A 12,602-nucleotide genomic window follows, 5' to 3' on the forward strand; every position below is an offset into this window, starting at 1 on the left:
CCGCCTTTTTTCCCACACTCGGGCTGCAGCCGGTGGTCAGCTTCTTCCTCAAGTCTCCCCACTACTGCAGCGTCATCATCAAGCAAAGGCCCCCTTATTCTACAAGCAAGCGAGAGCGAGCACTATGGTGGAAGGGGGGAGGGGGGGGGGCGAGTCGGCAAGCCTGCAGGCGCAGCGTCGGAATTCTCGCGGCACGGTATAGGAGAGGAGTGGGGAGTCACGCGCGACGCGGAGCCGCACACCAAAGCCATCCGCTTCGATCCCCACTACACTGCCGCGGCGCAAACCACCACTATTCCACCACTCTGTCCTACCTCGCAAGCAGCGCGAGTTCCGAGCTGGCATTCCGACGCCGAACGAGCCAACAGTCAGTCGAGCTCCGACGCGCCTTGCAAGAGCAGCTCTGTTCTCTTGCGCTCCTAGCTCAGTCAGTCAGCAGCTAGCACACGCGAGTGCAAAGTCTCTTGCGCGCTGTGTCTCTCAACAGTGAACTTGTGATACATATTTGTCATTTACTCGACAACATGGTGACCGGGGTTCAAGCCACCATGCCCACCGGTGCTGTTACGGTTGGTGCTTCGCCACCGCCGCAGCACGTGCCACAAGAGGCTGTACAACCAGCAGCCGCACAAACTACCACCTCGGTGACCACTGCTACGCCGACACCAAGGCGATCCAGTGAAAACCGACGGGTGAGTATTTTTTGCCGCACCGGCAAGAATCGCTTGCGAGCGAAAACAATCGATGAGTGATTTTAAGCCGATTTTTTCCGCTTGGAGTTTGAAAAAAAATTCTCCGCTGACGAATGATCTAACCTTGCATGACTTTTTTTTCTAATTGCAGAGCAACAAGCCAATCATGGAAAAAAGACGTCGCGCTCGCATCAATAACTGTCTGAATGATCTGAAGACGCTGATTCTCGACGCAATGAAAAAAGACGTAAGTGTTTACGAGTTACGAGTGCTATAAAAAAGAAGAGCACTCGGATGCAAGATGAAAAATGTGAAACAGTCGCCTAACGAGCATTTCTCTTGTTTCTGCTTACAGCCAGCCAGACACTCGAAGCTGGAAAAGGCCGACATCCTGGAAATGACAGTGAAACACTTGGAGAGCGTGCAGCGTCAACAGGTAGCCTTAGCCGCGGCAGCTGATCCGACCGTGATGAACAAATTCCGCGCTGGATTCAGCGAGTGCGCCAGCGAGGTCGGCAAGTTCCCCGGGCTCGAAGCCACAGTGAAACGTCGCCTGCTATCCCATCTGGCTTCGTGCCTGCAGAGCAGCACGACCGACGGCAGCAGCGCAACGGCCCAAAGTCAATCAGTGCAATCGGCTCAGACAACGACCACTCAACTTCAAGTGCACATTCTTCCGCAAGTCGACACCACGTCGACCATCCAAGTGCAACAGTCCAACGGCATCCTGTACATGAACGCCAACGGCACGGCCCTCCAACTGGTGCCCACGAGACTACCCAACGGGAACATCGCCCTCGTCGCCGCCAACCCCAAAAACACATCGGCGAGCCCGGCCTCGTCGCCCGCCACTTCGCCCGCGCCGTCGTCGCCGATGCCATCGCTCATCCCGATCCCACAGAGGACAGCGAGCACCGCCTCCGCCTCGTCGTCCACGTCGTCGGCAAGCTCGACGTCCACCTCGGCCGGCAGCCCGGTCGCCTTCGAGGCACCGCCCTCGCCGGTGTCGTACACCCGCGACGTCGCCACTTCGCCCGCTACCACCGGCTACACCAGTGACCCGGAGTACAACGACCCGCGCTCCTACAGTCCGCCCCTTCAGGCTCCGCTCAGCCTCGTCATGAGAAGGAAAAGTGTGATCCGCGAGAGCCGCGAGGAGAAGTGCTGGCGACCTTGGTAAATAATCTTGACCCCGCAACGTCGAGATTTGCCGCCGAGGCAGGCGGAGGAAAGATGCTGTGATCGCTCGTGCGCCTGGCGGCGAGTTCAATTAACCCGTGATTCAAGAGCCGGAGAGAGATTATGTGACATAGAAGACGTTGTTCCTTTCGTTGACTTTATTCATAGAGTGTATTAAGCGAAGCGTTATGCGAAGTGGAATATTGCGGAGTGGCGCGAGATGTAATAATTGAGCAGTGTGCGAGTCCGCGGTATACGAATGAACGGTCGAGCCTTAATTTTTCAGTGCCTCTTTGTACGTAGAGAGAACAATTGTGCAAACGCGGACTCGAGCAGGGAAAGACTTTCAGCTTTCCCTAGTATAGCTTAAGAGACGATGGTTTTGTACAACAGCGGCGACCCACGTTGATACATCCTCTCTGGCGAACGTGATATTCCGATGTAAACGACGATATGGTTTACTCATTTTTATTTTTGTTTATGTAAACTTCGCGCGCCCGAGCGCTCGATCTTCGTTCAATTTTCCACGACGCGCCCTATTTACTTTTCGTGTACATATATCATTATGTAAATATCTAAGTTTATTTTTTATTAATTTTATTAAGTGCCTTACGCAACAAGAATCACTGACGTCTTCCAATTCTGTTTTTCTTGAACGTAATGTACAACTTCCGACTGAGGCGCGAGATTTCCCTCTTTCTTTTGTAATTTACTTCGATGCGAAAATTCAATCAAAATTCGTCGATCTTGGTTATAAATCGTATTAATTTACTTTGAGAATGTGTTTGCATGATGAGCGATGTGTGATGATAAATCGAGAATACTATTTATATTTATGAATGCAGAGATGAAAAAATTTGTATTACCTATCTATTGACAAAAATAGAAAACCACGCTTATTACGATATAAGAGTATCAAAATAAATATTGATCTCTAAACCTTACATACTAACTTATTCTTCAAAACTATTACCCTATACCATACATATTTTTATTATAACTTGAAAAATATTACAACTACAAAAATTGAATCTTGACTTAAACTTCGCTTAAATTTAGTTACAGTGACGGGAAACTTTTCGCATAGATTATTTGAATTTAAACAAAGAATTTTTAAAGTTCTATTCTTTCGCTTGTAAAACGTTGTTTGAGTTGGCAATACGTTTTATGTCACACGCTATCATTCAATTTCATTATACCCTCAATACATAATAACTTTGAATTTTACGGATACAAAGTAAATGAGAAAAAGTGGCGAAGAGTAACTTGGCATAGGGACCATATCACAGCAGAGCTCAGAGGTATGTCCAACGTGATCCTTTCGGATGCAAAGTTAGCTGGCAACTAGGGTCCCGCGGCAGTTGAGAGAGTAGACCGATAGCCAGTGAGGTGGCTCCATCTTCAGAAACTCGGTCCAAGTAGCACGGGAGGGTCTCAAGTCCCAAGGTTGTCCCTTGCCCGCAGCCAAAGAGCCCTCGAAAAATCTTGCTACAAAGATGTGCTGCCGTCTGGCGGAATTTCGCTGAACCTGCCAATTTGACAAATAAAAAATTATTGCAACTTCAGTGGATATCAATGAAGATGGAATCTGTTCGACGGCATTCGTCAAGCATCGAAATTGATTGTTCGATTGACGTACGAAAAATATTATCCTCCAAGAAAAATTAACATTGCACGATGACATTACTGTCGAAAATGTCAGAATTGGAAACAGGAAAAGTAATGGTGTATAATTGCGTGCTTTTTGAGCCCTCGTCATACAAAAAAAGTTTGTATATAATGCAGAAAACAGCTGGAAAATGATGTATAGTCTGGTGTAACGCATATCACCCGCGTCTGCACTTGTAATTTTTTAGCACCGCATGACAACCATCGTTGCAGTGTGGTATTATAATGTGTCGCTGGTATTATATTGAAAGGCAGTCGCGACGATCGACTTCTAGACGCATGACTCATGGACACGCGACCACTTGCGCGATTAAAATGTGGAGTGCCGAAGTGCGGGAAAGAGAAGGAAAAAAATCGAAAGACAATGAGACGCCGCGCGCCGGCTCATATATAGTGGATACAAATAACGTGACGCATGTTTCCGAGGCGCGAGTGCCGATTGCAAAAACCGGGTAAAGAATTGTATTTGCATAATTAACGCCAGTACAGAGCTCGTGCTTACCTGGGAATCCCAGGAGGTTAATTGATACCGCGGGCGTCGACGTCATTCTGCAATCCATTTCGTTTTTCTTTCGCTGTTTTTTTAGAATTCAGGATGCGTTTAGGCTTTTTGGATACAGCTCGGTTTAAAATCGGTTGTAACATAAAATATACGTAGTACATGCGCAAATTGCCGTCAAATACTCATTTTCTAAAATAAAAATTAGAGCTAAGTAATTCCTTTTACTGTGAAACAATTGAAAGAAATGGAATAGGTAAAAGAAAGTTTTTCATGTTTTAAAAAATTTTTTAATAATAACATATACAGAACTCCTATAGCCCATTCTGATTCGATGATCACAAATAATCAATGGAATAATACGCGTTTCACGTGTGTATTTGTAGTAACAATGGGTACGTCTCGATCGAACGACATCGTATTCAGTGTTCAGACTTTTCAGCGAAACTTTCAACTGATAAATATATAACTCACGCGCGCCTAAAGTTGGCACGAGGCCTGTAGGTTAATCACTCGGCGATATCGAGTATCTTGTCCCCACAGAGTTGGAGAGCGCAAAATAAACTGCCGCCGTATAGTTGGACTCGATTCAATAGTTTATTCACACGCTTTCATTAAGAAAACGCTTTTACGCTTCACGTAACTCTTTCAAAAGCAAGAATTATACAGTCGCACGCTTGTATACGCAGACGTGATTTTTTAAAATATATATTCCTAATTCACTTGATAACTGCTCATCGAGTAGTTGTTTGAGTAGATCCGATGATAACGAGATCAACAATCGCGCGAGCCTTGTCTTGACTGATCGGAAAAATGGCATGAAATGATCTGCTGAAAATCAACCGTCTAAAAAAAAGTGTTTCGAAAGTGCACGTCTATCAAAAGCGTACACACATACACACACACACACACACGCGCACACACACACACATGTATTGTCGTGAGCGTCGGAGAGCGCGAGTGGTGCACGCGCCGCTGTGGTCTGGCGCGCGCACGACTCTTGGCATGTAAGCGGTCGCGTGGTTTCAAGGACAAGGCAAGGTTGACACGCGCTTGCGAGCGAGTCGCCGAGCAAAAGAGTGGGGTAAAATCCGCGCCGTTTCGTCGTGTATAGTTCGTGCCGCTTGGCGCGTTTCATCCAGCTCTTCTTCATCGGGTCGCCGCCGTTGTTATCATTTTGTTTTTTTTTCCTCCTTCTGCCTGAGCGTCTCGCTCTTTTCGATACCGGGCGTGACGACCCAAACGCCGATCTCTTTGCCAGTCGATTGGACGGAGTTTGGCGCGTCCGTGAAGATCGATAGGGACTTTTTCAAGGGCAAAGGGCAAAGGGCAAAGGGCGGCATTGTCAAGCATTTTGCGTATTTATAAAATGCCGTAGCTCGGCGTAATGTATGATTTAATTTATTCAGTGACATTGACGAATTTAGTACTGATGGCGCGATAAGAAGACTACCGATGGCAAGCTTCGTGCACTAGTCATTTTTAAATTGACGCACTCAGGCCGAATGTCTGATACACTTTTAATTCCACCAAATTCCATGTTGACAGTTTTTCAGCAATAATTACCTGGATTAACAGGCGAATTGATTATCTGCCTTTATGATGTCTTCTACAATTAATTGCACGCGTATTCTTATGAGTCGTCGATACGCAACTTTTTCAAGCATCGATCAGACAGTATATACTCCTACCAGCAATAATTATCATCCTTCTTGGTGAAAGAAAAAGAAAAGGAAAGAAACGGCGGCAAAGCATATACTCATCGACAACTGCTGTACACATGTGTTCTTTTTATCAATGCCCGCGCGAGCATTCAATTTCCTGGCGATCAATTAGCGACGTAAACACGATTCAAATGAGGAGAGCGTGCAGCGCACACACACATACGTACGCGCGCATGCTCGCGATCTATTTGTTACTGCTGCACACACATGCCGACGCAAGAGAAAAAGCGCCTCATCGATGTATATTGGTATATTGGCTCGCATCTCACGTTTCGGCGGCGTTCTTGCACGGTTAGACGTGTTGCGTGCATCCCCCTTTTACGGAGAAAGTATTTTTGGCGGCGCGCGCACGCGCGAGCGCACTGCTTTTTTCCCCGGCGAACGTGTTGGCATCGGGGCCTCGCCACAGCCACGCCAATAAAAGATCGTGCGCGCTTTTCAACGATAACGTCGCGTGCCCGAAAAACGGCTCTCGAAGCCTTCGATGAGTCCAGAAATTGACAACTGGAAAAATCCAGGCTTCGCGAGAAAAAAAAATCGTCGGATCTCTCTCGCGGTCCCTGGCCGCAACGAGGCGGCGACGGCGTCGAGGAAAACGAACGGCGATAAGCGACTTATCATACACAGACGCTCGGCAATGAAAAAAGTCATGGAATATATATGTGCTTCGCTGGGGGACTCGAAAGAAAGTAAGTGCGTAAGCGCAACGCGTGATCGTATGCTCGTGGCTCGGTCTCGCGCGCGCGCGCGCGCGCTCAGCCAAGACGAAGGTAGGTCTGTCGATGCGCTTCTAAATTCGGCAGTCAGAAAAAAAAAGAAAAAATATACACTCTTTTCATGCTCCATTTGAGCTCCGCGTGTTTGCTCTCTCGCTCTTCTCGGTAATTTTGCGGAACAGACTGGAATTTTACACGACGCTGAAATTTTCCGTTCGTTTGCAGGGAGATTATTTATAGGCTCGAATGGCAAATCTGTACTTCGAGTAGCTCTTTTATTACTCCGGTAAGAATAATACAATTTGTCGGTCTTGGTAAGTCATGAGTTTGCTTTTATGTGGTAAGAGCGTGCGTGGTTTTTCACATAAATGTTCCCTTCGCGAAAGTACACGCGAAATCCTTTTGTAAGGAGTGCACTACCGCGTCCTTGCACTACCGGAAGCCCCGTTCAATCAAAACCACTTGCGACGATCAATAGAAAAGGGGTGACAATGCAACACTTCCTTTCACTCTTCTCTCTTTCAACGTCTTCGTCGTTCAAACAATTTCTAATCGTTCTCTCCCGACGAAAGTTTTGAAAGGCCGCTATAAAACTAAAAGAAGAAATTTCAAAATGATCAGCCGTGCGATCAAGAGGCCAATGAACTTGAGCGTGTGAGATATGACGTCGTCATTCATTCGTGACGAGCGTTACAAGAGAAAGAGAGAGAAGAATTGAAAGGGAGCAGGTGCGACCTATTTGCTGCTGCGTCTCTAATGACGAGTTACGTGCGTGCACCGACGAGACCCTTTTTCCGCCTCTTTCACCCTACGTCTACTCTAGGTAGCTGCTTTTCTTGAGAGAAAGTGAAGCAACACAGCGCACCTGTGCAGCGCGTGGCTATATGGGAAAAATCTAATGAGAAAGGATTGATGCCAATCATTTACCATTGCGCTCATACTCTCTGCGTGTTTCACGTTCACCGTTTTATAATCACAACTTTTCGTATGAATGATTTCGCAATCTCGAGATAAAAGCATCAGTATGGATTTACTGATTTGTGCTTGCTCTCGATACAATAACCAAGGAATGAACTTTGAATGAATAATCAAGTTTCGTCTCGACGCTTTAGTTATAGCTTCAAACAGATACAAGTGCTTTTATTTTTATTTCACGGCAATGAGGGAATAAATGTCCTATTCACTCTCAAGTAATTCAATGTTTGATATTGAAAATGCTCGAGACACGGATTTTCTTGAATTATGCAAGATACTTTATTTTCAAATACAAAGTATGATATCGAAAAACAGCTTCGTTAAGCAGATGTGCGACGTAACCCAGACAAGAAAATGTTCTCGATGATTGCGAATGCTAATTATAAAAATACTGGACTCCAAGTGGGTCGCTTCATAAGTATATTTTATGCGTCCAATTTTGACACTCGCAGCGGCGAAAAGCTTTGACATTCCATGTGCCAAGGCTTCGTCGTCACGCATACCCGCTCATCTACAAGATGTTTCCAATGCGGTCGGTCGCCCATTACCAATTCATAGCGTGGAAACTGCACATACATTAACCCCTCGGCGACATTCATTCGCGCGCGGAGCAGACGGGTGGGCGCAGAAGCAATTATTATGAAAATTTTTCAACGAGATATATATATATATATATAATTGAAGGCGTGCATCTGCTTTTTGCCTTCTTGCTTGTTATTGGAATGTCAGCCGTCACGTTTTTTTTTATTAGCTTGTTAATTAAACCGGCATATTGTTTCGACTTTTGTTTGATTTGGAACGCATCGTTAATAAATTATACGTACACTCGAATTGATACATAAACACACGGTCGCTTCCAATTGATTTTATTAATTGCTTTCGCGGATAAAGAAAATACCTGAGAAAGTGCGTTATGATAGCTGCGAGTAAGAAGAAAAAATATCAAGAAGCTTTAATTGCGCTGTTGCATACATATGCACGCAGACGGCTGAGAGCAAAGAACGAGACACGAAAAAAACGAAGGAAAGCGAAAGCTCGAGCGCGTTAGCGCGTGGGGATAGGTCGTTTACATTTACGTGCCGGACTCAACTAAATACGCAACTCAAAAGCCACATATACAATCTAACCGAGAAATTTAACGATTTTTATGAAACGGACGCGTAGCCACACGAAGACATCCTTATATTCGCGCTTGCTCGTGTGACGAGTTTATCGGACAGTCATCGGCGGCGCGATGACGTCGCGACTTTGGCACACGTGCGTTAATGCTCGTATACGCCGCGGATATTCTTTAATTTGCGATAGTGCAGTAGCGAGGGGAAAGCAATATATCGATAACGGTTATCTTGCCTCGAGCGTGTCGAGTCTCTTTATTCTATTTAATAGTCTATCGGCGTATATGTGCGGAATGTTCATTTGCCAGTCTATAAGGCGGAGATGAAGGCTCTCCTGAGGAAACGTGGCGCGGCGCGAGGAGTGGGTAATTTAGGTTAATAACACAAGAGAGCGAGCGCGTGCGAAGGCGCGACATTATCATTACTTCACACCGCCCGCCGCCGTCGCCGCCGCTGTGCTATATACACGTACTATATATATAAGTGAAAACGTGCGATGTACGCCAAAGCCGCGGAGAGATGGAGAATGAGCGTATACTTCGTGAAGCGCGTGTGCAATGCGAACAGGAAAGGAATATTTCAATGTGAATAATTTCATGGCTTATCTGTACAATTACTTCATTTTTGCCGCTGTCACATTGGCCGTTCAACTGCAAGTGTGTCAACTTTCTTATTATCGAAGCCTTTTGGCGAGCGCACTGACTGTCAAACATTTCACAGGCACCTAATTACTTTCTTGACCTTTCAACTGAACATAAAAGCAGCTGCGTTCCACTATGAATTACTTGCGTATTCGCGATGACTATCGGGCATATCGTCTGAGCAAATGCAAACAACCTACATTAACAAATAATTATTGCACACTGTGTCAATAAAAACTTGACGCGCACGTCACACACCTTCTCGCACGTACAATAAAGCATCGTCGATCGTCGATCTTTCGTATTCGTTTCTTTTCTCTCAGGCAATGTCAAAGATATGCGCGAGGTGACGGAGACATGCACACGTGCCGCACCTCGACAGCGATGGTCTCCTTTCGTGCGCGCTAATCGCATTTGCACGTATTACGATACCGCGGCTCGGCAATTTTACACGCCGAGTCCGCCACTTTTCCACGAAGATTTGCGAGCGACACGCGTGTGCGTGTGTGTGCACGCGCCCGCGCGCGATAAAATAAACAAACGTAATTACACCGATAATGATACGCGTCGTGGCAGCTCGTGTGGGCGGCGTCATTGTTTTCGACTGGCTACCGTGCGAGTACAAAGATGACGCGGAGGGAAAGGAAAAAAAAAGTGGCATACAGATTGAATTTCGATAGAGGCTTTTGTCAAGCTGAGTCGTTACGCTCGTGCGAGTAAGAGTTTTCGCTTCGTTCCTTAGCGAGTCTCTCGCCGAACGACTTAGTTATAGTTCGTTAATCCAAGGCACTAACTCATCAGGCGTATAGGTACCTCGGAAATAAAGAGCGCTAAACTACTTAACAACTCGTAAAAAACGATCGCGCGAAAATCCAATTAACATTACTCTTTCTGGAGAGCTCTGGACTGAGTTGCTTCTCCAGTTTCTCGCTCTCGTTATGTTCCACGAGAGTTAATTGAGTCCTTCGTGTGCGCTCGAAATGGCCTGTAAAACAGCGCGTTCTAATTTATCCTTCGCACTAGAAAGACGGGCAGAGCCACGTATACAGTGCTGCGTGAAAATAGGCGACATAATGACGTTTTATCGGTGCTCTGCGTTCCGGCTCACGACGGAAATGTGCTCTGCAATTACTCCTTCTTTTCATTTTCGGATAAAAGTGAATTAACATAAGCCTTCCGTCAGCTTTACAATCTCGAAATAGCGCAGCCTACTTTTTAACGACCGAGTCGTTCGTACTATTTTGCCTCCCTTTTACTTGTACTTGACTTGCGGCGCGCCGTGACCGAGTAGTAGCCCGTAAATTACCAATTAGCTGAAAAAAGTCGAGTGCATCGAAACAGCGCAAAAAGTCGTCTCGCCTCTGCGCGCGATCGAACTGTGAGATTTCTAAAAAGAGCTTAACCGCACAGATCACGCAATTCATTAATTAAGCTCAATTATAAAAGCCACGCAAACTCGTGTTCAACCCTATATGCTACAGCGCAGTGTATAATTGATTTTCGTGCATGGGTTATCTCTCTGCTTCTCTATCCTTCCGTGTATTTACATAGTAGCGCTACGCGTTAATGGCGTGTCGTATAGAAGTAGCGTGGGACGCGGTTATCGAGGTCCTGATATAACAAGCGAAATTCAGTCGAGTATATGCGCGAAACACCTGATCAATCAGTAGACGTGCTCACGCACGTATATAACCGTTTTCGCACCCAATAAATCCATGTCTTCTCAGTTTTTTACTTTTGTTTTGCTTCGTGTTTACACATCTGCGATCACTATCGTACGCAGCTCATGGAAGCAAAAAAATCATAAAATTATAACACTTTATCCTTCGCCTCATTTTTGTTTCACAAATACCAATTAAACATAGCTATGGTCAGAGCTGGAGCGGAAATGACATTTCGGATTAATTTGCAACATCATTAGCGCAATATATAACAGAGCATCCTGTGTGACAGCAGGCTGCTGGAGGAGCGCGCGACGTGAAATTACGCGGCATGCGATTCGAGCTCTCTCGAGCTATCATGAGTGGTAATCATCATATATCGCCCTGGGAAGATACTCTCCGAGAGAGAGAGAGAGAGAGAGAGAGAGAGAGAGTGAAAGAGAACTTGGCAGTTGGCATGCGGGCTCCCGACTAAGTGTATGCAAGCTCGCGTTTATAAACAATTATCTTTTATTCGCGTACAGATATACTGCTGCTGCTGTAGCTTTTGCTGTTGTTAGCGGCTGCAGCTTGATGGATTGGGTTTAGTTTAATTGCATGCCATTTTCGACCTTGCAATTTATTTATTCATTGTGCTCAGCTTCTGATGTCTGTTGCATTCACAGCCCAAGCACTTTCTTGTAATATTACATTTGAGCTTTCCTTTTTCCTCTTTTCAATTTCTTAAAACTTAAATTGAGCACAATAAAACAGTGCGGCGATTCGTTCAATAACATCTTCGAATTATCAATTTTGACTATATTATATATATTGTTTAAAGCAAAATTGCAGTTTGAGATACGAGTAAAAGAGATCTTGCAAACACGTGATGAAGGTAAATATTACTTGTCAGGCGTTATTATTACAATTAATTATTCATGAAATTATTGAAATGGTACTGCGCGTTGTAACTAACGATGAAAAGTTGAACGTTTAGCTGATCGGCAAGTCCTTCAAATTCATGTTATAAACAAAATTCTAAAGAAAATAGTACATGTGTAAGCCGTCCGAAAAGCTTGATGAAGGTCCATCGTCCTTGAAAAGCCCAAATGTCAAAGTCTAGCTAAAGTCAGGGGGGCTGACATACCTTTACCAAAAAAAGTTTAGAGAAGAAAAAAGGAAGCGAAGTCAAGTAAAAAAGAAACGCTTAGAGGCCGATATGGATGTGAGGCTCGAGCTTGGCGTTCGTCGCGCAGTTGTTTCTGTGCAGCTCACGTGTGTGGCGTATGGTCTGGCAGTGCTGTACGGCAGCGGCGTACGCTTGGGGTAGCCCCACTCTTTGCCATTGGGATATATACGCGCGTGGCCGCAACGGCGATCGTGGGACTGTGGCGAGCAGCTACTTATAAGGAGCGCTTTGCCTCGAGGGCCTTTGTTGCCCAAAGTCAAGCCGCCACCGCGCCTCTCTCGACTCGACAGCGAGAGAGAAAGAGAGAGAGAGAGAGAGAGAGAGAGAGAGAGAGCCGCCTTCTTCGTTCCTTCCTTTTTCTGCGAAGCTCCTGAATTAATGCAAACGAATTCCCCGCTCACACAAAATTGCCTCCTCTTCGGTTTCACTGATTTTACGCGAAAAACGCGTGCAAGCAACGACCACGAGGCCAGTCGTGAAATTTAAATCGACTATGAGTTTGCTTTTAACGAGACCTCAACCGCCGCTGTCACTGTCGCTGCCGCTGCCGGGCGGGAGGTTACT

General features: G+C 45.8%; 1 protein-coding gene across 1 annotated transcript; it reads left to right on the plus strand.

Annotated features, from left to right (window-relative positions):
* The first annotated feature begins 346 nt into the window (after nucleotides 1-346).
* LOC131666181 (protein hairy) lies at nucleotides 347-2,825 on the plus strand. The gene is made up of 3 exons (XM_058938600.1): nucleotides 347-692; nucleotides 844-939; nucleotides 1,048-2,825. Exons 1-3 carry the CDS (start codon nucleotides 525-527, stop codon nucleotides 1,870-1,872), a joined length of 1,089 nt encoding a protein of 362 aa, XP_058794583.1. The 5' UTR covers nucleotides 347-524; the 3' UTR covers nucleotides 1,873-2,825.
* The last annotated feature ends 9,777 nt before the right edge of the window (nucleotides 2,826-12,602 follow it).

Source organism: Phymastichus coffea, unplaced genomic scaffold, assembly GCF_024137745.1.
Source record: "Phymastichus coffea isolate CEN01 unplaced genomic scaffold, Cenicafe_Pcof_1.1 PCOF00057, whole genome shotgun sequence".
NCBI lineage: Eukaryota > Metazoa > Arthropoda > Insecta > Hymenoptera > Eulophidae > Phymastichus > Phymastichus coffea.